The sequence below is a fragment of the Populus euphratica genome, unplaced genomic scaffold (genome assembly GCF_000495115.2).
Source record: "Populus euphratica unplaced genomic scaffold, PopEup_1.0 scaffold40.1, whole genome shotgun sequence".
Taxonomy (NCBI): Eukaryota; Viridiplantae; Streptophyta; class Magnoliopsida; order Malpighiales; family Salicaceae; genus Populus; species Populus euphratica.
This window is the reverse complement of record NW_011499912.1, coordinates 569091-597001: the sequence shown is the minus strand read 5'-3', so window position 1 is coordinate 597001 and position 27911 is coordinate 569091. Positions and strand designations below refer to the sequence as shown.

Below are 27911 nucleotides of genomic sequence, written 5' to 3'. Positions count from 1 at the left end.
TAATATTTTCCAATAATTAGACCCTCTAATTCTAGTTTTTCCTTGAAATTAAGATCACCGTGAAAGCCTTCAGCTTTGAATTGATATTTTGTCTATAACGAATGCAATTTCGCCTGATTCCATCCGATCTTACCCTGGAGTATCCAGTGTTTTTTTGCCTTTGATATTGTCTTTGCCCGTGTCTGTGTACAAGGATGAAAGGATTGTCAGCAAATATAATGATCGTAGGACCTGGAAATTAATAGATTTGAGTGCTCCCTCCCTCCCTCCCTTCTTCTTCCTCTTCGAAATTATTTCACCCTTGTCGTGAAAAAGGCTGCAGAGGTGCCTTGGTATGCAATATATTTGGTTCCCTGAACTCCTGGATTTTACAATACAACCAGGTTGAACTCCACTCTGTATGATGTGCCTTGAATGCCTCTTAGACTATATGAAACATTCCTGTTTAGCTTCCTAGAAGAATAGGCGTGCTCTTCCACACAGACATTTACTGGCATCTTTGAAGTCAACGAAGTTTATTCATCTTTCCAGCAGCATGGTTTGAAGAGCTAGTGTAGGGGGACAAGAGGAAGCAGGATGAGCCTTTCTGGAACGTGCAAGTTTTGAAGAGGTATGCACTATATCTGACTCACCTTATGAAATTTAATTGCGTGATTGAGGCAAGTTGAATGCGCGTCATGAACAGGAGAACTTGCTTTTCTGATGAAGTGAGACTACTGCTTTCATAAGACTAACATTCAGCAGGAGTGGCTTATGTTTTTAGTAGATGAATGAAATTAACCTTTCACTGTATATTAACGCCATGAATAACTTGTAAGTTCATTAAAAAATATAAATGCCCTCATGGTAATTATTGTATTTAATGCATATTTGTGAAGTAAAAAGTAGTGGACATGTTTGATAAGCTCGTGGTTGACTTGAGATGATTAACTTAGACAAGAGAACTCCACTGTTCTTAGCTTTTCATAATTTTCCTCGTTGATTTTGCTCATTGGTTGGCTAGTTAGAGTGAACTGGTCATCACCTGCCTAATGTACCAACATGTTTACTTCTTTTTTTTTAACCTAAGAATTAATTCTCTGCATAAGGAGGGTTTTCTTTGTGCCAGAATACATAAGAAGCTATGGAATGAAATTTGAAGCAAAGAGATTAAAAGTTGAGGAAACCTGCAAAAGCCACCATTATCAACGGAGCCAAATTTCCAGGGATCAGATTCTTTCCCGTCCAGGATCAAAGCTATTTCAATTTTGTAGGATATTAAAACTAAGGGATCACTTCCTGGAGTACATGCAAGGGTGGAAACCTTGCAAAGCAAAATGTTTTTGCAAACAAAGTAGAAAACCTACTTGTTCTCCTATCAATAATGCGATTAGGAGAGTACTGCTAATCCAAAGTCATTTGTTATATCATTGTGTAATCACAAGGAAAAGGCACATGCTTCACCTCTCGATAACCATGAACAGTTGAATTGTTGAGAAAAAACATGCAGAGTTGCGAGAGTATATGGATCTATTCTGTGTTCTCTACTCTTTTGTCTGCGGATTGATTCGATAATTTGTTGATCCTAATTTTTACTTTGAATAGTTTTTTTTAATTATGTTATTTGTTTTTTTATTTTTTATTAAAAAATAATAATAAAATGTTTATTTCCAGTTTTTTTTAAAAAAAATATTATAGTTTAGACTGGCTGGATAACTTACCAGTCAATCTACTTGTTTTATGACCTGGGTTCTAGCTGGATAAACCCGGTCTTGTGTTATAGTTAGGTTCTCAATTCAAGAAACTAACACTTATAAAATTGTGCAATTTTAACCCACTTTCAAGTGGGTTTTGTAATTGGACTTGTACTTGCTCATCATCAGCAGCCCAACTTAATCCAAATCCAACAGTTTGGGGCAAAAAATATATATATCCATCCTCCTGCTTCTCAAAACGGGGGGCATGCTCTAACCCAGACTATGAAGAAAAATATAAGGCCCACAACAAGTTAGGCTTCCTTGAGCACAAATTGTGGTATGAATCAATGGGCTACAAGTTTGACGAATGGAGATACAAAATTCCAAGAGTTTCGTTCATTAAAATCTCAGTTTTCTGTTAACTAATTAAATCACTGCTAATGTGACGTTGATGCCTTAATGGTAATCTTCATCCATTCAAATCCCATAAACCTGCCTGTAAATTGTAATCTTGCAATAATCTCTGGTTTTCTGTGCTGTTGAGATGCCAAATATTGCACTGTTTTCATTGTATTCAAGACGAGATGCTTTAACCGCTCCGCCCTGCCCTGCTGTTGGCAAGTTCTCATAGTCCCATGACAAATGGGCTGCCAAGTTCATGAGATGGTGCCAGAAGTACCACCTTTTTTCATGAGATTTTGTCACGTTTGTTTCAAGTAATGCGGTTGAAGGAGCTTGTTCGTCAGAAAAGCATGGCTCATGCACCAAAAACGTCAAAAACAGGTTGCTACTTTTGTCTGGGAAATCAACCTTTATGTTAGAGATTTTGGCCTCCTCTTCTTCCAAATGGCTTGTATTTGACAGGGGAATCAAACCCAACGTTAAAGATTTTGGCCTCCTCTTCTTCCAAATGGCTTGAATGTGTCTGGGGAATCAAACCTAACGTTAAGAATCTGGCTTCCTCTTCTTCCAAATGGCTTGTATGTGTCTGGGGAATCAAACCTAACGTTAGAGAATCTGGCCTCCTCCTCTTCCAAATGGCTTCTATGCCTAAGGGGAATCAAACCTTCTGCTAGAGGATTTGACCACTTTCTCTTTATGGTGTCACTGCATTAAGGCATGGGCTAGCCACTTGTTTATCACTGGACTGGGATGTTGAGGAAGCTGAGATGTTTCTTATCTGGCCCAATTCCTTGTTCCGAAAAACGGAAAAATTGAGAAAGGGCTTTGTTATGAGTCCTAAAATATGGTGTCGGACTTGAAAAATGAGAGATGCAAAGCTTACTAACCCCTAGGATGATAATGATAAAATAATCAATGAACTTAGAATAGACTAGCTTTGATGCCATCCCGGGGGTGTTTTAATTGAAATTTAATTATAATTATTATAATAAAAAGTGATAAAATAATAAAAAATATTATGCTATTTTTATTCATAAAATTAGTGATAGATTATAAAAGTTAAGTAAAGTTACTTAATTCTAAATAAAATAACACAACAACTCAAATTTTATCTTATCCTATTTTGATTTTATTTATTTTTTTAATAGTATTAATATGATTTTATTGCATCTTAATTCTTAATATATCTCTGCATCACATGTTATATTCTAATTGTTTTTGAAATTATAATGAAACTCTCAAAACTCAAGTTCTTATATATCTAGATTATAAAAATTATAAAATAGAATAGAAATTTAATATCAGTAGTGACGTAATAATTAAAATGAACAATTTATATATGTCATTTTATTTTCCTTATATCTAATAAATAGTCTAAATCTAGTGTTAGGTAAAAGAAACGACTAATATTTTCTAGGCAAGATAAAATCTTTGCAACATTTGCATGTCATAACAGCTGCCTCATGCCCTAAACAAATAGTTGGCCAATAGCTTCTACATGCTAAAAGTTAAAAGCCACATATCAAGTATTATGAAAGCAAAACGCTACAAAGTGCCCTCTCAACCCATCCATGCACAATGATTTGAGATATAGACAGCAATATGAATACAATAATTTCTCACAACACAATCTTAGAAGCAACAAAGGCATGTTCTAACCTTGAAGTCTAAGTCCTCTCTTTAAAGATGATCTGATAGAGAAAATGAATAACTACAGTGATCAAGAAAAACCAATGATAAATAATAAAAAAATGGGAAAAAGGCTAATGCATAAAATCAACAACAAATCAACAAGCAACTATGGGTGAAATAAAAAAAAATGATGAAGAACCTAGGAACCAATGCACAGTAAAAAGAAAACAAAATATTCCAGCTAATTGTTCCAAAATCTACCTCTCAACAATCATATTACAAAAGCATAAAACTGCACTTAAGAAATTGAAGAAAAAATCATGCAAGTTATAAATTGAAACACTAAAAAAAAATTATTATTTAAATGCTGGTATGAGAAATCAACCCTAATAATAACATGATAAACCAACAAAGAAAAGCTTGTAACTAGAGAAAAACATAAAAAAAAAACATAGTAGAGAATTGCACGAAAAGAAAAGAGAATGAACCTTAAAGGCATGAACATGTTTAAAAAATCAAGAAGTTGCAAAATACAACCTATGTATACCCTTTAAGACAAAAATAAGCACACATAACAGGGCTAACTAAAAGAATAATTGCATCACAGAAAAAAAAAAACTATTAAAACAGGAAAACAAAATGGCAATGAAAAGATCAAGCAACCCCAAGAGAAAGTAGAAGAGATCAAGTAACAATAAAGCCAAAAACCTACCAATAGAATAATATGAAGGCTTTCCAGCAAGACAAGCTTTTCACAAGAAACTAAACATATATAAAATCATAAAACGGTAGAGAAAAACTGAAACATGGAAGGTGCTGGCTTTAATTCTTTTCCTAACATACTTCAATAACAATAAACCATAACAACATTGAAACAACCAGTAAAAAATAACTTTAGAAGGTAAAAGGCCTATATAGCAAAAGCATTACCATAAAAAGTTGTCAATTGTCCTTAAAACAATAACTAAGATTGGTGAAAAGAAAAAAGAACTTGCAAATAAAATATTTTGAAGACCATTCAATAAGGCTAATCCATCACATGAAACCAAATATACACAAAACAATGAAATAATAGAAAAAACCCGAAACATGAAAGTTGCTGCTCAGTTTATTTTTTTGACAGATTTCAGCAGCAACCAAAAAGAAAAGCAATGAAACCACCAATAACAAACATCCTCAGCATGTAAAAACCTTACATAACAAAACCATAAAAAAAAAATGTTGTTAACTTTCCTTGACATAGTAGCCAAGCTAGGCATGAACAAAAATGTCATAAATACAACACTGGTAATAAACCAATCCTTCAATGATATTATGATAGTTATAAAAAATACAGCAAAGAACGATGTTGAGACAAAGTAAAAAAACTCAATAGAAGTGAAAAATAAACTTGGCAGTGTAAATTATTTGCAGACTAAACTAAAATGGCTCAAACAAAATCCAATATTGTCTAGGATGCAATGAAAAAAAGACAACCTTATAAAACATATGGAGAGCACATTAAAACCAGAAAGAAGAAGAAAAAAACTAACTTTAAAAGCACTAGATGAAAAGAAAACCAAAGAGCAATGCAATAAGCAGACAATTTCAATCACTAGCAACTAAATGAACAACTTATACGCTAAAAAAAAGATAACATTAAAAAAATAGCTAAAAAGAAAGATAAAGAACAATGAAATAACCTAGTAATTTTGATCACCAAGAGCCAAACAAAAAGCTATTGGAAACCAAGTGCTCTCTTGAGTGCAATGGAAGAAACAAGCCTTTCAAACCAATTGGAAAGAAGTTAAACAACCCGTGATTTCAAATAAAATAAAATTAAGAAGCCACCCATAATAATAGTCTTTACAACTAGATGAAGTGGAAAAATAACAAAGAAAATAAAAAAAAAAAGGAAGGAAGGAAAGAACTCGTACCAATCAGAGAAGTTGCTGAAAAAAAAAAAAACAAAGCTAACGGCAACAAAGAGCACTTGCATTTTCAAGAGAAAAAAAAAAGATGTTTAAGCTTGGGAAAACCAATGAAGAGAATGACATGTCTGACTCTATAAATTAGCAATGTAGGGCTTGACATGACAGCAAACCAAGCTTCCCCAACCAAATAATTCCCAAAAAGAACCAAACCAAACACAACAATTCTTAAAAAAAAAAACGCACAACATAGTAGAAAAGAGAGCAAGCAACATTAAAAAAGTAATGATAAACAAGTAAACCAAATGTCAACACTTGCTTAACATGTTTAATCCAAGCCAATTAGCAATAGAACAACGCTTTCAGAAAATTCAAAGCCTTTTCAAGCCCGCACAAAAAGCAACTCTCTCAATTACAGAGAAGAAGAAAAGACTCAATTGTAAAGAAAGAGAAAAGACACTGGTAAATTTTCAAAGCATTTAATGCACTGTCATCTCGCTTGTGCAAATCAAATACTTTCCAAGACTAAAAAAAAAAGCAAAACAAATTTATTTTCAATAATAGAATCGTTAAAAACATAAAAAAATATGGGAAAATGCACCATCTGTTGCTGAATACAGCTCACAAGATGCGAAAATTAGTTGTGCAAGCTTATTATCTCTTGGTATGTTCCTTTTATTATTTTCAAGCTAATGGCATGTCAGAAAATCCAACAATCCCCTCAGCTACAAAAAAGAAAAAATAACCAAATTACAGAGAGAAGGAAAAGACTCTACAAATTTTCAAACTATTTAATACATCAATATCATGATCTTGTTTTTGTAAAATAAATACTTTCCAAACTCAAAAGAAAAGCCGGACAGATAGCTACATTGTAGTAATAATATAATAATAACTAACAAAAATTTTTTTTTAGGGAAAGCTATAATATTTTTCCCACATGTTTTAAAGTTCTTTTAATTTTCTTATGTGTGTGCTAGCGCACGTGTGATTAGTAGGCTTTTCAATTTTATGGTTTATTTATTTATGATATGTGTTAGGCAATACATCTACTAAAAAATATATCTTTCATTTTTTTTTAAGCGGCGCATCTTTTAAACAAACACAAATTATGAGGATTTGATAAGACAAAACTAATATAGAATAAATAAGTTTTTAACCTTATGATTTAAGATTTGAATAAGTTAATGCACTTAAAAAATTAACATATAATTCTTATTGACTCAATAAAAAAAAAGTAATTAAAATCATATATTATTGCCATAAATAAAAGGCAATTGTTTATTGTTAAGTTTCTAAAGAAGCATTAATTAAAAAAACTTTGTGTATTTAGTAGTTTATTTTTATGGGGCAAGGTTAGGGTTTCAATTATTATGATTTTTAGTTCTAACATATAAAAATAGAGGAATTCCCAATTATGTAGCCCACAATCTAAAGCCTCCCAATTAACTAAAAAAAAAATAAAAATTATCAAACAAACTTCCTATATATTTCACTTATTTTTTAATTAACTTATTCTAGACACCATCTAAATTAGAGTAAATATCGCTCTAAAACATTTCTTACCTCTCGTAACACAAAATAACATAACAAGATGAATATCTATAAATGTTAAGTTGATAAAATATATCCCGTTCAACCTCAAAATTATGTTATGTTTGGCTTGTAAAAAGGATTTTTAATCCTTACACTTGACTCATGTATTTTACAGCAAAACTTACATTGAATGCTAATATAAATTTTCAATTAATTTATTGGCAAATATGAATTCTTTTATGATTAATTAAATCTCTTAATTGGTGTTAACAAACTTCATTTTTGTTCCACTTATCTAGTGATATGATTTTAAATCTTAAAATAAAAAAATCATAGAAACACAATTTAATTATTTCATCAATACGCTATTGAAATAAATTAAAAAAAAAAAACAACACTAATTTAAACATACCTCTTAGGCTATTGATTCCACCCCTTCCTCCCTAGACACATAAAGATAATTTGATAAATAAAAAGCAATAATCTGTCAAAATACAAATAAATAAACATGATTGTTGGTTGTAGCTGTAAAGTTGGTGATTTTTAACCCTTGCTAGAAATTAAAATTAAATAAACACTCATCTTTCAAAATATATTAAAAGTCAATAATTCTCATTAATTCAATAAAAAAATTGTAAAACAAATCATGTATTATTGCTATAAATAAATAAAAAATATTGTTTATTGTTAATTTTCTAAAGGGGCACCAATAAAAAAACATTGTGCATATAGTAATTTATTTTTGTGAGGTAAGGTTAGAGTTCAATTATTATGATTTTCATTTCTAGCATATAAAAATAAAGGGCTTCCTAATTATATAGCCATGGCTACCCCTCTTAAAATAGAACAATGTAATAGGATGAAGAGTTATACATGTTAAATTGATCTAATGTATCTCTTTCAACCTTGTTTATTTTGCTGCAAAATAGCTTATATTTAATGCTAGTATAAATCCCTAGTTAATTTATTGACAAATATAAAACAAAGTTTTATATTCTTACCATGAAGAGTGAGGTATTCTTTTATGATTAATTAAATCTCTAAATTGGTGTTAATAAACTTCATTTTTGTTCTATTTATCTAGTAATATGGTTTTGAATACTATTTGAATTGAAAATACTAAAATCATTTAAAAAAATAAAATCACCAAAATAAAAATATTATGGCTATTCCATATTTATTGAAAAGTAAAATTTAATTCTTATGGTTAATTATAGTTAAGGTTTTATCTATTTAACCCCTCTAAAAAATCGATTTATTATACTAAGGACTTGTCCTTTTAACTTTATTTTTATTTTTTCACATATTTCAATTATTTTGCTATAGCTTCACGCTTATTTTAACCTTTGTGAACATTCTAATTAGATTAATGCTTGACTTTTAAAATGGATTAACAATTAACTTCCTTATAATTAATTTGCTTAATTCCTTGCTAAATTGGATTTGAATATAGCTCCCATCATCATATTACCAAACATGAAAACATAATTTTAGTCCATCCATGAAAAGAAACAAATCATTTTTCAACCCATTAAGTTTCTAAATTGGCGTCAATAAACTTTATTTTTTTTCATTGATCTTACTGATGCCCTAGTTCCAAACAATATCTAAATAAAAAAATCTTGCAATACTTCATAAAGACCATCTTACCCTATTAATTCCACCCAATCCTCCCCACACACCAAGGGCAATCCTATAATTAACTAACACTAATCTTTCATTTTTTTGGGCTTAAATGCAACTCCTTGGTTGTTATATAAACAGTACTTCATGTTTAAAAAACATCAAGGAAAAACGTTGTCTTAGGTGACAGCATAATTGACGCTTATAAGCCTCCGTCTTTTTAGTTTTCTCTGTCTAGCCCAAACTCCGGTTTTGGTGTTTCTTTGGGTCTAGGCAGCAATTTTTACGACGTTGGTGCTCCAGATTCTCCGGTAACTCTCTCTCTCACTCTAAACTTCTATTTGGCAGAAGTTCCTTGAAAAGATTTAAAACCCATTTTCCATCTTTGCTTTTAAAGACCTCACGCATAAAGATACACACTTTACTTCAATAACTACTGACCCAGAAACTCATTAATTATTGAAATGGTGATTAATTTTGATAATTCTCTATCAAGTGGGTTTTTGTTCTTGTGGTTCTTGATTTTGTTCTTGCATGAATTGGTGCATGTGTCATGTTGGTTTCTTGCACTCTTGGTTTCCTTGTTTTGTTTATGATTCTTGAGTTTGTGGTGTTTAATAATGCCATGTCTTTGTATTTTCTGTTTTGGTTGCAGGAAATGAGTAGCTTAGTGGAGAGGCTACGTGTTAGATCAGAAAGGAGGCCAATTTATAACTTAGATGAATCAGATGAAGATGCTGATTTTGTTTCTGGGAAAGCTAAAAAACCCCAAGAGAAAATTGAAAGATTTGTCAGGGATGATGCGGTTTGTTTCTTTTCTTCTCACTTCTTTCGTAGGTTAGTGTGTACTGTCTTTAATGCTGAATGATAATTGTTTTTTTCCCTTTTCTTTTCGAGGCCAATTACCGAATTTGATGTTTTATAGTTTCATCTGGAAGTTAAGATAGTTGAGGTTCAAACATTTTGATGTGTTTTGAAGGATTTTTTTAATGGTTTAAAGGTGAATTCTGTGCATTTTATTTTTTATATTTAGTTTTGAATTCTGAGAAGAAGTTTAATTCCCACGAAAAGAAATTTTATTCGATATTATCATGTAAAAGGATCGGGATTGTGGCTGAGTTGTTATTCTTAAGGATGTTTTGATGATGTTTTTAAGGCTGCCTTAGATGCATGGGCTAGTTAACAGAGGAAATAAAGGGATGGCTTTGGTGAGGGATTTCTGAGTGGAGGTAACTATGTTCTGTGGAAATAATTAAGCAAAAATTATACAATTTTGTTGTCCTGTGGCTGTTGTTAGTCACATGGATTTTCCCATTAGTGTTTCTATATATATATGTATATATATATATGATCTAGTGCTTGCCCTGATGAAATCATGGTCATGACTGAGTTGCTCTGAGTTAGATGGTTCTATTTTAAGGTACATCCTCTATTAGAGATGTTTTTTCACTGCATTACTTTCACCAGTGTCCTTTCTCTTGTGGATGAGGAGCACAGCCTGTCAAAATTGAGAATTGAAAACTTCTTGGGTTTGAGTAGTTTCGTACTTCCACCAGCTTTTTGCTCCTTTCTTTTTTCTGGTTTGGGATGGTTTATGAAATTGTAAGCTTGTTTGGGCCTTTTCGTGGGTGATCTTCATTGATTCGCGGACTCCATTCTATAATCATGTATTTGGTGTTCTTTTTTCTTGATTTCATTGGGATTTTTTTTTGCAGGTTAACTGAACTAGCCTTCATCAGTTGTCATGTTAATCCTTCAACTTTAATGATTATGATGATGGAACTGGAAACTAGTTTACTATGGCTGAGAATATGAATGCATATTTCCAAAAATTGAATTAAAAAATAATGATATATTTGTGGAACATAGTGCAATGTAATACAATGCACAAGAGCGAGAAGAAATTATGGGTTAGGTGTTTAGCTGCTTGAGGCCTTTAGGCTTCAAAACAACTGATGGAGAATAATGCTTTAAACATTTGGCAGAATATATATCTGATTTTTTGAAACATCTTTCATGTCCATGCTCCCACACATGTTTACAGTAAACATAGATGCTGTGATTTGGTTGTCCTCTCATGATTGTCTTTCTTAGCGTTGCAAATTTCATAAACTTTGTCTCTTTAATGTTCTGCTTTCTTGCCTCTTATTCAGAAGGAGGATTCCTGTCAAGCTTGCGGAGAGAGTGAGAATCTTCTGAATTGTGAAACTTGCACTTATGCTTACCATTCCAAGTGTCTGCTTCCACCTCTAAAAACTCCTTTTCCTAGCAATTGGAGATGCCCTGAATGTGTATGATTCCTTGGAACTCATGGGTACTCTTGTTTAATTCACAAAACATTATGCTTTTCAAAGCAGACAATTACCATTCTTTTGTCTGCAGGTTAGCCCTCTGAATGATATTGATAAGTTATTGGACAGTGAAATGCGCCCTACCGTAGCTGATGAAAGTGATGCCTCTAAGCTAGGCTCAAAGCAAATTTTTGTAAAACAGTATCTTGTGAAGTGGAAAGGCTTATCTTATCTACATTGCACTTGGTAATTTTGTTTATCTGGTTTTTTTATCAGTTAGAACAATTGCTTGTAAAATGATATGTTAGTTTTGCAAACCCTTTTATAATCTTTTCAAGTTCCCCGCCATGCTAACATGCCTTATATTGTGGTGTTGCTGTAGCACAATCCATTTCGACCTTTGTATGATGTTCTCTTGTTTTTTTGTTCAATGTTGTCTTTTTCCTACCTATTAGGCATCGTTTCCTCATGTGTTAGCTGGTTTTTTTCCTTTCTGGTTTCCTGTTCATCACAACTCCCTACAGGGTACCTGAGAAAGAGTTTCTAAAAGCTTTCAAGTCAAATCCTCGTCTGAAGACTAAAGTAAATAATTTCAATCGTCAAATGGCATTGAACAATAACTCTGAGGATGACTTTGTTGCTATCCGACCTGAATGGACAACTGTTGATCGAATTCTTGCTTGCAGGTTGACTCATCTGAAACTTTAATGCATCAAACACACACACAAAATATGATAGTTTTGATTTTATGCTGCATTGTTTTTCCTTATGGCTGATTACAAACAATGAAATGGGGAAATGCTATATGAAGTTTTTTGTTGAATTTTGAAATCTATTGAGTGGAGTTCACTATTAAAAGTATGTGCCTTCTATGCTCTAATTATATATGAGAAAATGCGAACAGACAAGTAGTTTGCTAATACAATAACTAACATGCATGTTTTTTACCAGAATTTTGTTGCTGGAAAGAATTATCCTTACTGTTCAAGTAACAATTTCATATCTAAGATTAAATGTAGTTAGAGACCCGCCCAGGATTGAGTTATTTTGGGGAAAAGACAAATTTTCTTTTCAGGGATGAAACTGGTGGATCAGATGCTTTCATTTTTTGAGGTAGAGGGAGAAAATTGTTCACACATGAAGGGTTAAGAATTCTGAGAAAAATATTTTTAGAAGAAATAAGAAACAACTGTTCATTTAGGAATAACATAAAAAATATCATCTTGAAGAATATCAACCTTTTGTTATATTTTAATGGGGGTTGGGATGTTGCTTTTAATCCTTGGATCTTTCCTTGGATGTAGGGTAGTTCAGCAGAATAGTTGGGATTTTGAAGGGATGCTCATCTTACATGGCTATCTGTTCTCCCTGTTGCCATCATCCTATTTTGGAACCTCTTTACTATAGCTTTATGCATTATTTTTTTTAATGTTCTTTTGTCTTTACAAGGGGTATTTCTTATATGCATCCCATTTCTTGAACTTTAAAATCATTAATTTTAGATAAAAGCATAAAGCATCAGAGTGAAAATTTTCCATTTATAATATGCAGTTGCCTCTTATCATGGGCTGCATTTCTTGATAATACCGGTGTGCTTTGCTGTTTAGATATGCTATTTTAGCCTTTTTTTCTTCTCTTTATTTTACTTTTGTTCTTAAATTGTTTGATTCTGTCACAAGATTCACGAATGTGACACTGTTGCATGCTTCAGGGGAGTTGAGGGTGAGAAGGAATATCTTGTGAAGTACAAGGAACTTCCTTATGATGAATGTTATTGGGAATTTGAATCAGATGTATCTACATTCCAGCCTGAAATAGAAAGATTTAATAGAATTCAGTCTAGGTCTCACAAACCGAGTAAGCAAAAGAGCAGCCTTCAAGATGCTACTCATTCAAAGAAGAAATCAAAAGAATTTCAACAGTATGAACACAGTCCTGAATTTCTTTCTGGAGGTACATCATTCCATCTGATGTTTTTCTACTGTCTTGAAAACCTAGCATGCCTGTTCATGTTATATTTACTTGGTTTGATTATTGTTAATTCCCAAGTGCTCCTTTTCTTGTAATTGAAGGCTCATTGCATCCATATCAGCTAGAAGGGCTGAACTTCTTACGTTTTTCTTGGTCCAAACAAACACATGTAATACTTGCTGATGAGATGGGCCTAGGTGAGTCTTGCTTGTGTTTTTGCTTTTGCACTGATAGCTTTTCATTGTTTTTCCCATTGTATTCATGTTTTTTCTATTTTTGTTTGATTACAGGGAAAACTATACAGAGTATTGCATTTTTAGCATCTCTTTTTGAAGAAGGCATCTCTCATCATTTGGTAGTAGCTCCACTTTCAACATTGCGAAACTGGGAACGTGAATTTGCAACATGGGCGCCTCAAATGAATGTTGTACGTACACGGAACTCTTTACTTATCTTACTCATTGGTAAGGAATACTGAGTGGAAGTTTCTCTTGTACAGGTTATGTATGTTGGCTCTGCACAAGCTCGTGCTGTCATTAGGGAATATGAATTTTACTACCCCAAGAAGCACAAGAAGATCAAGAAAAAGAAATCTGGTCAAGTTGTCACTGAAAGAAAGCAAGATAGAATAAAATTTGATGTGCTTCTAACGTCTTATGAGATGATTAACTTAGACACAGCATCGCTGAAACCAATAAAGTGGGAGTGCATGGTAACATTCTACAACTTAACGAGTACACTGCTCACCTGCATGTTATGGCTACTCAACACTGACATCTACTTGTAGATTGTTGATGAAGGTCATCGTCTAAAAAATAAGGACTCAAAATTGTTTCTCTCGATGAAGCAGTACTATAGTAACCATCGTGTGCTTTTGACTGGAACTCCTCTTCAGGTTTGTTTTCTAATGATGCAATTGAATCACATGGACTTAAGATTATTGCTTTTTGCCAGAGAATAGTGCTTGCATATAATAAATACCAACATCAGAAAAAAATTGAAAAATAAAAAAACTTTATTGTATGCCCATGTTTGTAAACCTATTATATGATGTAAAAGCCTTTATGCTTCTCTTGATTCCTACTGGTTTTGTATTTTTTTTAAGTAAAATGACTGGGTATGAAAGGCTTGTTCAGTTTTCTTTTGATTAACATGCATTTGTTTTGATGCTCTGCCACTGGAGCATTTGAGGGAGTATCTGTTGCTGATTTTATCATGTTGTAAAGTTACCTTGCTGAATTTAAACACTGGCAGATAGGCAGATTTAGTCTGTCTAATCAATTAGCACTTTTGCAACACAATTTGAATGCATGTTTTAGTTTCTTTCTTCTTGTTTGCACTTTATTCTTATCATTATCTTCAGTTTTTATTTGCACATATCTATAATATGATGCTTTTAATCATCTCATTGCTTCAGCATTGCAAGTTCTTTATGCATGCCATGCTAATTTTCACAGTATTGGCTTAGAGTCAAATATCTAGATTGCAAACTCTGGATAGAAAGTAAAATGCAGTGCCCTCCCATCATTATATGAATAGCTAATTAGCTTTCTTTGCTTGCTTTTGCCTTATGGGATTTTGTACCACTTAATAATACTGTTTACATGTGTTTGTTGAATTTCTAACTTATGCACTCATTTGACTCGTGCTCAGAACAATCTGGATGAACTTTTCATGCTCATGCATTTCCTTGATGCTGGGAAGGTTAGTCCAATGTGCAGCTTTGCATATGATTTTAGTTAGATCATGATAGGTTATAAGAGCCTGTTGATAAGTTGAAAGAGCCTTTTCTTCATATTGGTTTAATCTTTGTAGTTTGCGAGTTTAGAAGAGTTCCAAGAGGAGTTTAAGGATATAAATCAAGAGGAGCAGATATCAAGACTTCATAAAATGTTGGCTCCCCATCTCCTTAGAAGTAAAATCTCAAACTTTTCCATCGGACATGCACTTCATTTGATTAATTGGATTTCCAGAGCTATTGATATATGTGATTTATATTTGGTGCATTGATTATTATTATTTGTCTTTTATGTTGACCGTGGACCTTTTCTGCCTTTTCTTTGGACATGAAGGTGCCAAATGAAGTGTTATAAGACTATTTGTGGATGCCTCCATAGTCCTGTTTAAGCATTTGATTTCTCTTGGGGTCTTACTTTCTCAAACAGTTCTTTTTGGAGTTTTCCCATCATGAACTAATATATAGATTGTTATTCATAACACAGGAACCATCTGAAAAACATGTCTCCTGGTAATCATCGCTCATTTCTTTTGTCACTTGTCAGCATATTACAGTTACTTGGTTTTTGTTTTTCCTCGGCAATTGAAGCGACAAATTTTTCCACATTTCTTTTAAGGGGCTGAGTTTACAGATTCGATTTGATTTTTGCTAGTACCCTCACTTCTTTTTTTTTTATTTGTTTTGTCCCATATTCTGAATCACATATGGTTTCACCCTGTTTCCTTTTGCAAGAAAAGGAACACAAATGTAAAAGTAATGAATGAAGGATCTTAGGAAAAACTTTTCTTGTAGTAGAAATATTATGACAAGTTGGGTTACGAGTTATTTTCCATGAAATAGGTATTCCCTGTCTATTTTATTTGCTCCATTAGCTTTTCTTTTTTTCTTTTAATTGTTAAATATGCAATTTTAAGGGCTCTCTCCCTTTCTCTCTAGCTCTCTCTTTTGTGGCCTGTTGCAGCTATGGTTTCTGTAGCAAAAGATGGCTTTCATTCCCTCTTCTTTAAAATTTTAGTATTTATGAGAATGGGATGCAAATTTGTGATGCTCTTATAGGGGTGAAGAAGGATGTCATGAAGGAGCTACCTCCAAAGAAGGAACTCATTCTACGTGTTGAACTAAGTAGTAAGCAGAAGGAATATTACAAGGCCATTCTGACTCGTAACTATCAAATACTGACTCGACGTGGCGGTGCACAGGTGCAATTTATTATTGTAGAGAAATAAAGATACTTTAACTAATTTAGTGTATTTCAACCTAACATGTTATTTTCCCTGGATCTTCCTTGACCAGATTTCTCTTATCAATGTGGTTATGGAATTGCGCAAACTCTGTTGTCATCCTTATATGTTAGAAGGAGTGGAACCAGATATAGAAGACACCAATGAATCTTTCAAGTACTCAGTTTTATTCTACGTACTTGTTCTTTGGTGTTTTTGCAATTTCATTCACATGTGCATTTACACATGAAATGAATCGTTCAAGTGCTTAATTTAATTCTACATATTCATACTATTTTTGTGCTTGTGCAATTGCATTCACATGTGCATTTACACATTATGTGTCCAGTTATGCATGTGGTACCTTGGCATTATGATAGGACATGTTCTTATCTTATATTTTTATCTTCTTTGCCTATTCTCAGCCTGTGTTATTTGCTTGAGAGGCAGTGGATTGTTCTTCTGATGTTTCATTTCAGTTTTGGCTTCCTATGTTTGTTCTTGTTGCAATATGATTCTGTTCTCCGTTGTTTCAGTGTGTATGAAGACTCTTTTCAAAGTACTTTATATTATTTCCCGATTTATTTTGTGCTTCTTGTTCTTGTTTTATTTTGTGGCAGGCAGCTCGTGGAAACTTCTGGGAAATTGCAACTGTTGCACAAAATGATGGTGAGACTTAAAGAACAAGGACATAGAGTTCTCATTTACTCACAATTTCAGCACATGCTGGACCTACTGGAAGATTACTGCACTCATAAGGTATCAGCATCTTCTTATGATGATCCATCCTGTATCTGTATTTGGCTGCTGCAGTGATAGGTTGTTCAGATATACACTAATTTGATCCAGTATTTTATCATTTGTTTTGTTTCTGTGGTCAGAAATGGACATATGAACGGATAGATGGAAAGGTTGGTGGAGCTGAGAGACAAATACGCATAGATCGATTTAATGCCAAAAATTCTTCAAGATTTTGCTTTCTTCTCTCAACTAGAGCTGGAGGACTAGGAATAAATCTTGCAACTGCTGATACAGTTATTATATATGATAGGTTGAGTGTTTTTATTTTCTGCTTTAGTATTCCCTTTTCAAGTGATAATGAGAAAGCTGGTGCTATGGAAATGTCGGTAGAGTAGTAGTTATGTGGTTGAAGGGTGGTATGATGGTAATAAAATATAAGGTGACTGTGATCTGGTGTTTTATGAATTTTTAAAATTTGACTAAGTCAAAAGTTGGCACTATCACTGTGCTCATTTAAATTTACTGACATCTCTAATGGCTATGTTTTTAAAAGATCACTTTGTTTTTCCAGTGCTGGGGATTTTGAAACTCAAAAGTTCTAGATTTGCAATTTTTTCTGTGGGGTTGTGATGATTTTCTGCTTCTTTTTTCCTTTTTTGGTTTCAATTCACTGGACATATTATTCTTGGCTTTTCAGTGATTGGAATCCTCATGCTGATCTCCAAGCAATGGCTAGGGCACATAGACTTGGGCAAACCAACAAGGTTAAAATTTATTCTCAAGTTTTCATAGATAACTTCTGTTGCTGTTTGTTTGTTTTACATTGAAGTGTTGCTTTGGTGTTGCAGGTAATGATTTATAGGCTCATAACCCGAGGAACTATTGAGGAACGGATGATGCAGATGACTAAGAAGAAAATGGTTTTAGAGCACCTTGTTGTTGGGAGGCTGAAGGCGCAAAATATTAACCAAGTAATGATCTTTTTTCATTAGTCAAGGCCTTTGGTTGTATGTGTAGAAGTAGACTTATGTTGCTTGTGTGGGCTAAATTAAATGAAAGTTATGATTAGAGTTTCTGATCAGAGATGTCACAATTTAACTATTATTAATATCGTAGTATGATTTAGGGGCAAAAACTAAACAGGTATGATCTATGCTGAACTTATGCTGAGAGCACTGCATACTCATCAGCAGATTTTTTCTTCTTCTTTTTCTTGGCTAAAGTGGTTAGTTCTTTAGAAAATGCTGGTTATTGTGTTTATGGTGTACAGCTTGCAAGATTCTTTATGTAGGCGTATTAGCTGGGCAGTTAAAACAAGATAGTTGTAGAAATATGTGTTCATATTGTGAAAGTGGGTTTAAAATTTGAAAAAAAAACTTAAAAAGATTATGATTCTATTTTAGGAAGAGCTAGATGACATCATAAGATATGGTTCAAAGGAGCTTTTTGCTGATGAGAATGATGAAGCAGGAAAATCACGTCAAATTCACTATGACGATGCTGCTATACATCGGTAAACACTTTTGACTGCTAGTATCTTGGTGCTTCATAAATTTAATTGTTTGCTAAAAGTTGTAGTCTATGTTGTTTCTTCAATAGATTACTTGACCGTGAACAAATTGGAGATGAAGAAACGTCATTGGGTGATGAAGAGGAAGATGGATTTTTAAAGGCGTTTAAGGTTTTTTCTTTTTAGTACTATAGTGTCTTTTTCTGTTATCTGTTGAGGTGCCTTTTTGGTGATTTTCTATAGTACTCAATCTTCCACTGTAACTGCCATAGAATAAGCCTGCTCTTTGTAGCAATTGTTTTTCCTTTTCCATGTAGACTGTAGACAGTTTTATTGCACACATGTTATCTTACACTTCTGATTGATGGCATTAAAAGATGAAAACTGTGATTGCCTGTTGGAAGAAAAACTGTGGACTGGCCTAGTCTGTGTGATGGATGCATAATGCAAGGGAAGTAAATTTTGCATCCAGTGTTTCATCTTCCTCACCACATTCCATGTTGTTTTTTATTAGTCTTAGCTATTGTAGGCAGATTAGTTAAAATCCACTATCCATATTACATTGCCTACAGAGAAATTCTCAATATTTATCTAGTTCATGTAGCTTCTGTGGATGCCTTTTCATCGACTTTATGTTTTCCAGCATTTACCTAGTTATCCTTTCTAGTTGTCCAACCATGATTGTTGGACTCTTTATATACTTGCCTCTTATTCATTAGTGTTGTGATTAAGATTTCTACAATTTCATTTTGAACTTGATAAGTAAATTTAGCGCATTCTCTTGTGATTACTGTTTCTTGAAACATAAACCAAACTTGTTCTGAGTAAATTTTCTGTTACTATAGGGTTGAACTCACCATGACCCCTTGGTGGCGAACCCCAAGTATTTTTCATGGTTGTTCCACCTGTCAGCATGATTTTTGGTCTCACTGAATGCTCAAAGAACCTGGGTTGCCTCTGCACCAAGCTTCAGAAAGAACAAAGAAAAGCTTATGTTATGCTTATAATGACCAGTGCCAATTAAGATTAAAATTGTGGTCTAGAAAATACATTGTTTATGATTTCCCTTTTTGCTGATGCTCTGTTTGGGTTATATCTGTGATACTTATCATAAGGCCTGTTCTTACCATATATGCTGTCTTTCTGTTTAAACACTTGCCAAATTGGATGAATAATTGGAATTGTAGTCATTAAAATAAAATCTAAACCTTTGTTAAACATTTATGACCTGTTGCTTTCTTTCAATACAGATGAAGAACCCCCCACCAACCCTGTGTGTCTGGAATTGTCTTACTGTGGTCAAAATCGTAATTAGATTTTTGGGGTTAGTGGATTTCAAATGAATTGAGTTTCAATTTCAAATCTGCATTTACATTACTTAAGAATTTTATCGTAAGACTTTTTAGGAAGTTTGGTGTTCTTTGTGAGCAAGGTCTCAACTATATTGGGAGTGCTCATGATTGTGCAAATTATTTCCATGGGGTTTAGTCTTCTAAGGCTGCAGGTTTTGATAATGTTGTTTCTTATATACATAGATATTATACAAGAGGAATATTGTGAATGTTTTCTAGTTTCATTTAAGAAAGTTTGGTAGATCATTGAGAGCAAGCAAAGGTCTTTTGGTACAGTGGGGCTGCATAAGAATTAAATCCTCGTGGCAGATCTTATCTTTCCTAGATTCTCTCTCTAAATGATGATGCCAATGCAAAGCGATCCATCATTTCAAATTCATCTCCAGTATGTCATAGGTGAAATTGTATCAAGTCAATGATGGCTGAACTCTTGATCATGAGTACAGTGATTCCTGGATACAGTACTTGTGTCATGTGTTGTTTATAGTTTGAGTATTTGGCTCTATTTAAAATAGTCAGTGTAAAAATAATATATTGAAGATTGTATCTGTAATTCATAAAACAGAGCAGGCTCTTTATTCCTGTGTTCTGTTCATTCTGATTCCTGATTTACAAGTATCTGAAATGTTTCTGATTGGAAAGCATTTTTTTGCATGTTTTAGGTTGCAAATTTTGAGTATATTGACGAAGCAGAGGCTGCAGCAGAGAAGGAAGCTCAGAAGGCAGCAATGGAAACTAAATCTACCATAAACAATTCTGAAAGAACAAACTATTGGGAGGACTTGCTAAAAGACAGTTATGAAGTGCACAAAAACGAGGAGTCTAATGCTTTGGGCAAAGGAAAGAGAAGCCGTAAGCAGGTATTATTGTATTTTCTTTCTACCATATTTTGGAAAGCACATTTGCTTGTTATCATTGAGGAGTTAAATTTACTTGGCATGAGACTGTATGTTTCACTTACAGCCAGTTTTAAACCAATTTGGTTAAAAACTAAATTCAAATCAATTAACAGTAAAGCATACGTGTTTGGTATAAATCTTGTTCAGGTGGAATTGAATTTGCTTCAAGTGACTTTTGTCTTTAAGTGGATAGTTCAAGATTTCCTGTTTGCATGTTCTCTTTTTTCCCCCGTTAACAGTGAAGGGCATAAGGGTGAAATTGCAAACAAAAAGAAAAAGAAAAAAAAGAGGACTCTTTTTGAAGGAAATATAACCGCGGCATGGTGTGGGACCCATCCATGCAAAAGTATCTGATTCTTTTGGGTCAGAATGCAAATGTTATTCGGGTGTAGAAATAAATGTTTTAACAAATCCAGCCTCCCAAGCGCTAGAATTAAGTTTCAAAATAGAACTGAGTTGACATCAACCCCATATCCTATTTTCCAATTAGGCTGTAAGATAGTTCTTCTTTTGAAGATGATGAAAAGTGATTTGTTATTTAGACCTTCTGTAGTCAATTTTGATAAAGAAGTGTTTGTAGGCTTAAAAATGTTAACTAGTTCATATGTTTTGGCATCTTTGAATAGTATAGAGCACTTTTATTTTTGAGAGTTTGGAAATGAGATTAACTGGTTTGTTTTCAACTGATTCAGATGGTCTCTGTTGAAGAAGATGACCTTGCTGGTCTGGAAGATGTAAGCTCTGATGGCGAGGATGATAACTATGAAGCTGAGTTGACTGATGGTGAAACAACTTCATCTGGAATTCAGACATCTGGAATTCAGACATTAAAAAGGCCTTATAAGAAGAAGAGTCGAGGTAGTGTTTGTTTTTCCTTCCTGGTTTGTTTCTAATGATTCACTGATAAGAAATTGATGTTATACTGATGTTGTTTGCAGTGGATAATATGGAGCCAATTCCTCTGATGGAAGGTGAAGGCAGATCATTTAGAGTATTGGGTTTTAATCAAAATCAGAGGGCTGCATTTGTACAAATTTTGATGAGGTTAATTCCCACCTTAAGAAAAGAAGAATTTTGTTCCTGGGGTTATGAAATTTTTAAAATGCATCTGCACTGGCTTTTCCAAATAAATTTTATATTGCAGGTATGGGGTCGGAGACTATGACTGGAAGGAGTTTGCCCCTCGTTTGAAACAGAAGACATATGAAGAAGTAGAAAAGTATTGAACATCAGCTTTACCTTTTATTTATAGCAACCTAATGTTCGAAAACTTTAATAATAGCATCATCTTTGCCACATGACTCACATCTTGCATTCTTATCGCATTTTATTTTTTTGGTTTGGATTGGATGACATTTGTATGCATGCACTTGTAGTTGCTAGAAGATACACTTGTTTAGTTTCAAGGCAAAAAGAATAGATTTTTTTTGGAAACTATCAAGTATGTATTTTCTTCAATTTCATGCAAATCAAGGAAGCTCAAGAGTTTGCTATTACTATATATACATATTAGAGATCGATCTTGTCAATCCACTATTGTTTCTCACATATTTGCAAGTGCTAAAAGAGTTCTAGCCAATTGTATTATTATTATTATTATTATTTTGGGCCAACTTTAATACTTTATGTCCAAGTTTATTGTGTTTTCATAAATGGTATTTTCACCCCTTGATTTCAGTTATGGAAGATTATTCTTGACGCACATAGCGGAAGATCTAACGGACTCACCTAATTTTTCAGGTGATTGATCTTCACACAGAGGCTTTTATTTTGAGTATTTTATGCACTGTAAATATGCTTTGTTTGTTTTGTTCACCATCTGTGATCTTGATTGTAGATGGTGTTCCTAAAGAGGGTCTTAGAATACAAGATGTACTTATTAGGATTGCTGTCCTGCTTTTGATAAGGGATAAGGTGAGTCTGCAAGTTGGAATTCTTGGTTCTTCAATTTTCCTTCTGTTCTTTTTACTCTTTGTATCTGGTCTCCCCTTTCCTCCCTTCCCCCTTTTGGGCCTGCCTTTTCAAAGGTGCTCAAAGCAGAAAAGGCATGACATGAGTGCTTTCCTTGTGTGCGCTTTCCTTATGCATGTGCTAAGATAAGAACAAAGGAATTATACCCAAGCATGTTACTTCCATTGGTCGAATGATTCAATGATTCAATGCTTTTTATGTGTTTTTGGGAATGATAGGCAAGGTTTGCATCAGAGAACCCAGGCAGCCTCCTTTACTCAGATGACATTATGGCGCGCTACCCAGGCCTGAAGAGTGGAAAATTTTGGAAACAAGAGCATGATTCTTTGTTACTTCATGCGGTATTGAAGTATGCCTTCTCATTACTTTTATCTGTTAATTTTTATATGATGCATATTTTTTGTATTTCGCCTGTATTTGCCTCTAAATAGCTACGCCTCAACTAGTTTTGTGCTGAGGCTTTGTTAACTTGGTTTGAGTTTGCTTCTCTCTTAAGTGCTCTATCTCCCAATGCATGTGAGTGTGCACGCACTAGGACTTAAATTCTTTATACAAATTAAAGATTTGACTAGGGGATAGGCTGAACATTGTCCAGCCCATTTTAGGACTTCCACTTGCATTCTAGTTGCCTTGTATGTTTCAGAATAGATTTGATCAGATGTGCTCAGGTCAGTTGAATATGTTTTTGAAATGGATTGGTCTTGCCATAGTCTTCAATATGTAAAAAATGCAGCTTTCCTATGTCTCATTATGATCCAACAATTATTACAGGATTCACCATTGGGGTTTTAAGGATATCTTGCTAGAATATTATGCTTGGGACATTGCTTCAAAGGTTGAATGAATTAGTATTCATTCTCAATATGTGAGTTTTTGTGGTAGCTAACAGATTGCATCATAGACAATGCCTTACCTACATTTAGCAGTGTTCCACCACCACTCTCATCAAACGTCAAGTTGATTGGAGTTTATGTGCTGCCCATCCTGTCCAGATCTTGGAATTAAATATTTTATGTATTGCTGCTTATGGAAATATAAGTTGGATTTTTAGAAAAGAATAATAAAATCCAATCACTTGCATAGGATATGCTGCTCCTCATCTTCAATAGACTTGACCTTGAGGAGAGTGATGCATACGATTTTGGTGCTTGAGGTACATCCTGATTTGTATCCATGTTTTGCTTATATAAAGAGGAGGTTGAAAGTTAAATATTCAAAACTCCCTCCGTCAGAGCTACTAAATTATATAAAAAATATGAATGTTTGGTGCAGATCCGGCATGGGAAAGAGCTTAGGCTATGCACCTGGTGTAATTTGATCCTTAAATTTGTATGGATTCATAGAAATATGCTTCACTATCGCAATATGCTTCACATCAAACATCTCATGATAGGTATATAAAAATAAAGCTGCCTAATCCATAAACAATGTGCCAAAAAAACCCCATTCCTCCTAAAGTAGGTGTTCTCACTTAGCTTTGGGAATGAATGCAAAGATGCTTCACTAAGTTGAAAACACAAGTGTTTTTTCTCTATTATTTGAACCAGATTTGCATGCTTGGTATATTCTTAATTCATTTATGAAGATCGTTTCTGCTCATGATTAATTTTAAAATTCTAGGCATGGATATGGAAGATGGCAAGCTATTGTTGATGACAAGGACTTAAAGGTTCAAGAAATTATTTGTAAAGAGTTGAATCTTCCTTTTATAAGACTACCTGTCCTTGGACAAGCTGCTTCTCAAGCACAAAACGGTTCTACTTCTAACATGGATAATGCAGAAGCTCCTAGCACCCAGACACAAGCAAATGGTACTGGAAATGTAGCAGCAGCTGATGTTGCTCATGGAACAACTGATGTTGCAAATCAAGCACAGTTATATCAAGACTCAACTATCTTATTTCATTTTAGAGATATGCAGAGACGACAGGTAGAGTTCATTAAGAAAAGAGTGCTTCTTTTGGAGAGAGGACTCTATGCAGAGTATCAGAGAGAATACTTTGTAAGTGATTATCATTTTCTATATTGCCTGTACTATTACTATTTTAGCATTTTAAGATAGCTTTAAATTTGAAAGAGTAACATTTCTGATTCAAGCAATTATGAGGAAATCCAAGTTGCAACATTTCATATACTAGGAAAAAGAATACCCAACTTACAATCTAGAACACCTTAACTCTAACGAGAGTTTGGTTTTGAGGAGGACCACTGCTGGGCATGCGTAATCTACTGTTACCAGTTAGATTTAGGCGGTAATTTTTCTATAGAATGTGCAACGCTTAGCAACAGTATTGATGACATGTGGAATCTTCTTCTTTCCTTTTCATCACTGCTTTTTCTTTCCGTGAATTTTGGCTGATTTGTGGAAATCCTATGGCTCGATTCATGCCCTCACATCTTTAGAGCTAGTCAAAATCCTTGTGCCCTCACATATTTAGAGCTAGTCAAAATCCTTGCACTCTTGTTTGTTATAGGACATTAGATATTCATTCTGTAGCAGATTCATGAGGATGAGCATATAGTAAAGCAGAGTGTGTGGTTGGTGCTTGTAATGATATGCTACTTGAGTTGATTCTAGACCCACAAGTTCCTTTACCCCCTTGTTTGTCTCAGGGTGGTGATATAAAAGCAAATGAGATTACAAATGAAGAGGCTGATTGTGAAACAATGGCGGCTGACAGATCAAGTTCAGGCTCCATAGAGATTAGTGCTCAAATGATTGACCAGTTGCCTCGAATGGAATCAATTGGTAAGTTCATTGTTTCTTTATTAATTATAGCCTGCAGATTACCAAATTAGGGATTGCTGAAAAAAGAAATTGAGAGATTTGTGATGGGGAGTTCATTATTAATTACTATTAATACAGGATGGAGTGGCAAAACATTTGAATGATATTATATAAACATATCCTGATTAATTATCAAAACTTTTATGGATGATCAACATTCTCTCTCTATGCAGCATCAGAAGAAATTTCAGCAACTGCGTGTGATGACAATCCCGATAGATTGGCATTACCTCAGCTTTATAACAAGGTAAATCTTCTGCTATTTCATTTGGAATTCTCCTTGTAAGGTTCAATGGATGGGGATTTGTATCATGTATCATATAGGAAACACTTGGTATGAAAATTGGACAAACAACACACATACAAGGACCGGGTAGTGGATGAGCCAAAGGCATGTGAGGATTTAACGAGATGTTTTTTTCTGATTATCCCGGCAGATGTGCATGGTGTTGGAGCAAAACGTTCATGAATCAATTCAGATATCCTTGACCAACCAACCTGCAAGTCTCAAGTTGAGACAGGATCTTCAGCCATTAGAGACGATTTGTGAACAGATAAATCAATTTCTCTCTCCTTCACAACAGAAATCTTCTACTTCAGAACAGGCTACTCTTGGTTCAAGCAAACATGTCCAAGCTGAATCACAGAGCAGTCAGGCAGATTTCCATTCACCATCTGACCAGCTGAAGGAGAATGACGACACCACTGCTGCTACCGAAGTTGTCAAGATGAAAGCTGCAACAACAGAGCCAAAATTGCAAGGAACCATTGCATTATCAAACGAAGAACTAGTTAAAGAAACAAGTAAATCTCCTAGTGATTCTCCACCTTCTGCATGCCCAGTTACTCCTCCAAAAGAACCAACTTGTTCACCAGGGACAACTGAAAAGGATGTGGGAATGGTCGATATGCATAATGAAAATGACACCCAACACTGATGCTGTACCAAATGAAACCACAGAAATGGGACTCGGGGATGATCGTTTTGGATTGATGCAGACAAATGGAATACCTGTAACCTTTTCATGTTCCTTTTCTTAATGCATAACACTTCTTTGCTACAGCTTCAACTCACTCAAAGGTGATGCAAGGTATTGCTGTTTCATTCTTAGGGATTTGATGCAACTGTTAATAATAATTGGGTTTCTTTCCGGCTTCAAACCAGTTGAAACTCTAGTTCGAATCGGACTTCTCACAGCAAGTCTAGTTCCAATCTCGAATGGAGATCAACTTTTCTACGAAAGAAGTGATGCAAATAATAAACAAAACGAATTAAAGCAGGAAATAAATAAGTTTTAGAGAAAGAAGCTAAGAATTAAAATTAAAAACAAAGAAATAGAAGAAAAGGGCATAGAAAAGAAGATTAGGGGTTGGAAAACACTCGCAACTTTACGATTTTTTTTATTCAAATTCATCAAAAACCTTAATTAAAATAAGCAATTGAATTTATGATTTATTAAATAAAATACCTAATAATAATTAAATTTAATTAATAAATTTCAATTAAAATTCATATAAATTAAACTAAAATATAAGTTAAAGCTCAATCTCTCAATAATTTAAGCTATCTTCTCTCAATAATTTAAGCTATCTTTTATCATTTATGATTATTATATAAGTGTGTAAATAATAACTCTGGGTCTGGTATCCGATCAAGAAATCAATGCTAACCTTCTTTAAAATAGGCTAGGAAGAAGAATTGCAGACGGTCTTCTTTCACAAGAAGAGTACTAAAAAAGATTTGAGAATTAACTTTTATGAGAAGAAAGGGTTTCGCTGAGTATTGATATCGTTATTGCTTGATTTCCTGCAATTATTCTTTGGAATGGGACTCAACAGGATGGGGTAAGGCATCAAATGCCGACATCTTTCCTCCTTCGCTATTTTGGTATATGACTAATAGGCAGTGACCAAACAAGCAGCAATTCTGCAAGGTTCTCTTTTTGCTTAAAGAATGATGCGCCAACCTTTGAGATTCCTACACCTATACATATAATCTCGCTACTCACTAAGCACTCATTATGCTATAGATTTTTTTTGGTTAAAATATCAAAAAATTAACAAATATAAATAAAAATAACAATAAAAAAAAGTACTGGTATATTATAATTACCTTTACCGACATAATTTTTTATTCTTGTATTCATCGATAAACACCAACAAAATAATTTTCTTCATGTATACTGAAGAAATAATAAAAAGTATTATAATGACATTCAAAAAGATAAATTGTACGAGACGTGATATTTTTACTGATAGAATGATCAATGAAATTTGTTATAACCCAATTTTTTGAATAAATAATACAAAATCAATGATTAAAAATATATTTGAAAATGGGGTAAAATAACATATTTAAAATTTAAAGATGAAATTATTAGATTTGAGAGTAAATCGATAGAAATTGAAGAATTAATAGGTTTGGAAATTTACTTAAAATTTAGATTGGTTTAATTAATAAAATTAGAAGAATTAATAAGTTTGTGAACTTAATTAAACTTTGATTTAATTAATTAAATAAATTCAGGGACTTAATTGAAAGTAATCCAAGGGTAAAATTAAAAATTTATTTGACTAAGGAACCCAATTAATACATTTCAAAACACCAGGGACCAAATTATAATTTGTCATTTTTCATGCCAAATGCGTCG

The 27911-nt window shown here is 33.5% G+C and overlaps 1 protein-coding gene across 2 annotated transcripts; it reads left to right on the top strand.

The window, feature by feature from the left end:
* The first annotated feature begins 8973 nt into the window (after positions 1-8973).
* LOC105134082 (CHD3-type chromatin-remodeling factor PICKLE) lies at positions 8974-26424 on the top strand. 2 transcript variants are annotated; one of them, XM_011038351.1, is made up of 31 exons: positions 8974-9090; positions 9435-9584; positions 10933-11070; positions 11162-11316; positions 11595-11756; positions 12782-13023; positions 13143-13238; positions 13332-13468; positions 13541-13753; positions 13829-13936; positions 14695-14745; positions 14857-14956; positions 15836-15978; positions 16073-16176; positions 16620-16758; positions 16881-17050; positions 17438-17504; positions 17589-17711; positions 18144-18253; positions 18340-18421; positions 20265-20462; positions 21194-21359; positions 21440-21545; positions 21646-21720; positions 22180-22241; positions 22339-22415; positions 22691-22821; positions 24093-24474; positions 25086-25221; positions 25434-25507; positions 25698-26424. In XM_011038351.1, exons 2-31 carry the CDS (start codon positions 9438-9440, stop codon positions 26196-26198), a joined length of 4395 nt encoding a protein of 1464 aa, XP_011036653.1. In that variant the 5' UTR covers positions 8974-9090; positions 9435-9437; the 3' UTR covers positions 26199-26424. The 2 variants fall into 2 exon arrangements, with proteins under 2 accessions (XP_011036653.1, XP_011036654.1); XM_011038352.1 differs by lacking the exons at positions 8974-9090; positions 9435-9584 and adding an exon at positions 9877-10008.
* The last annotated feature ends 1487 nt before the right edge of the window (positions 26425-27911 follow it).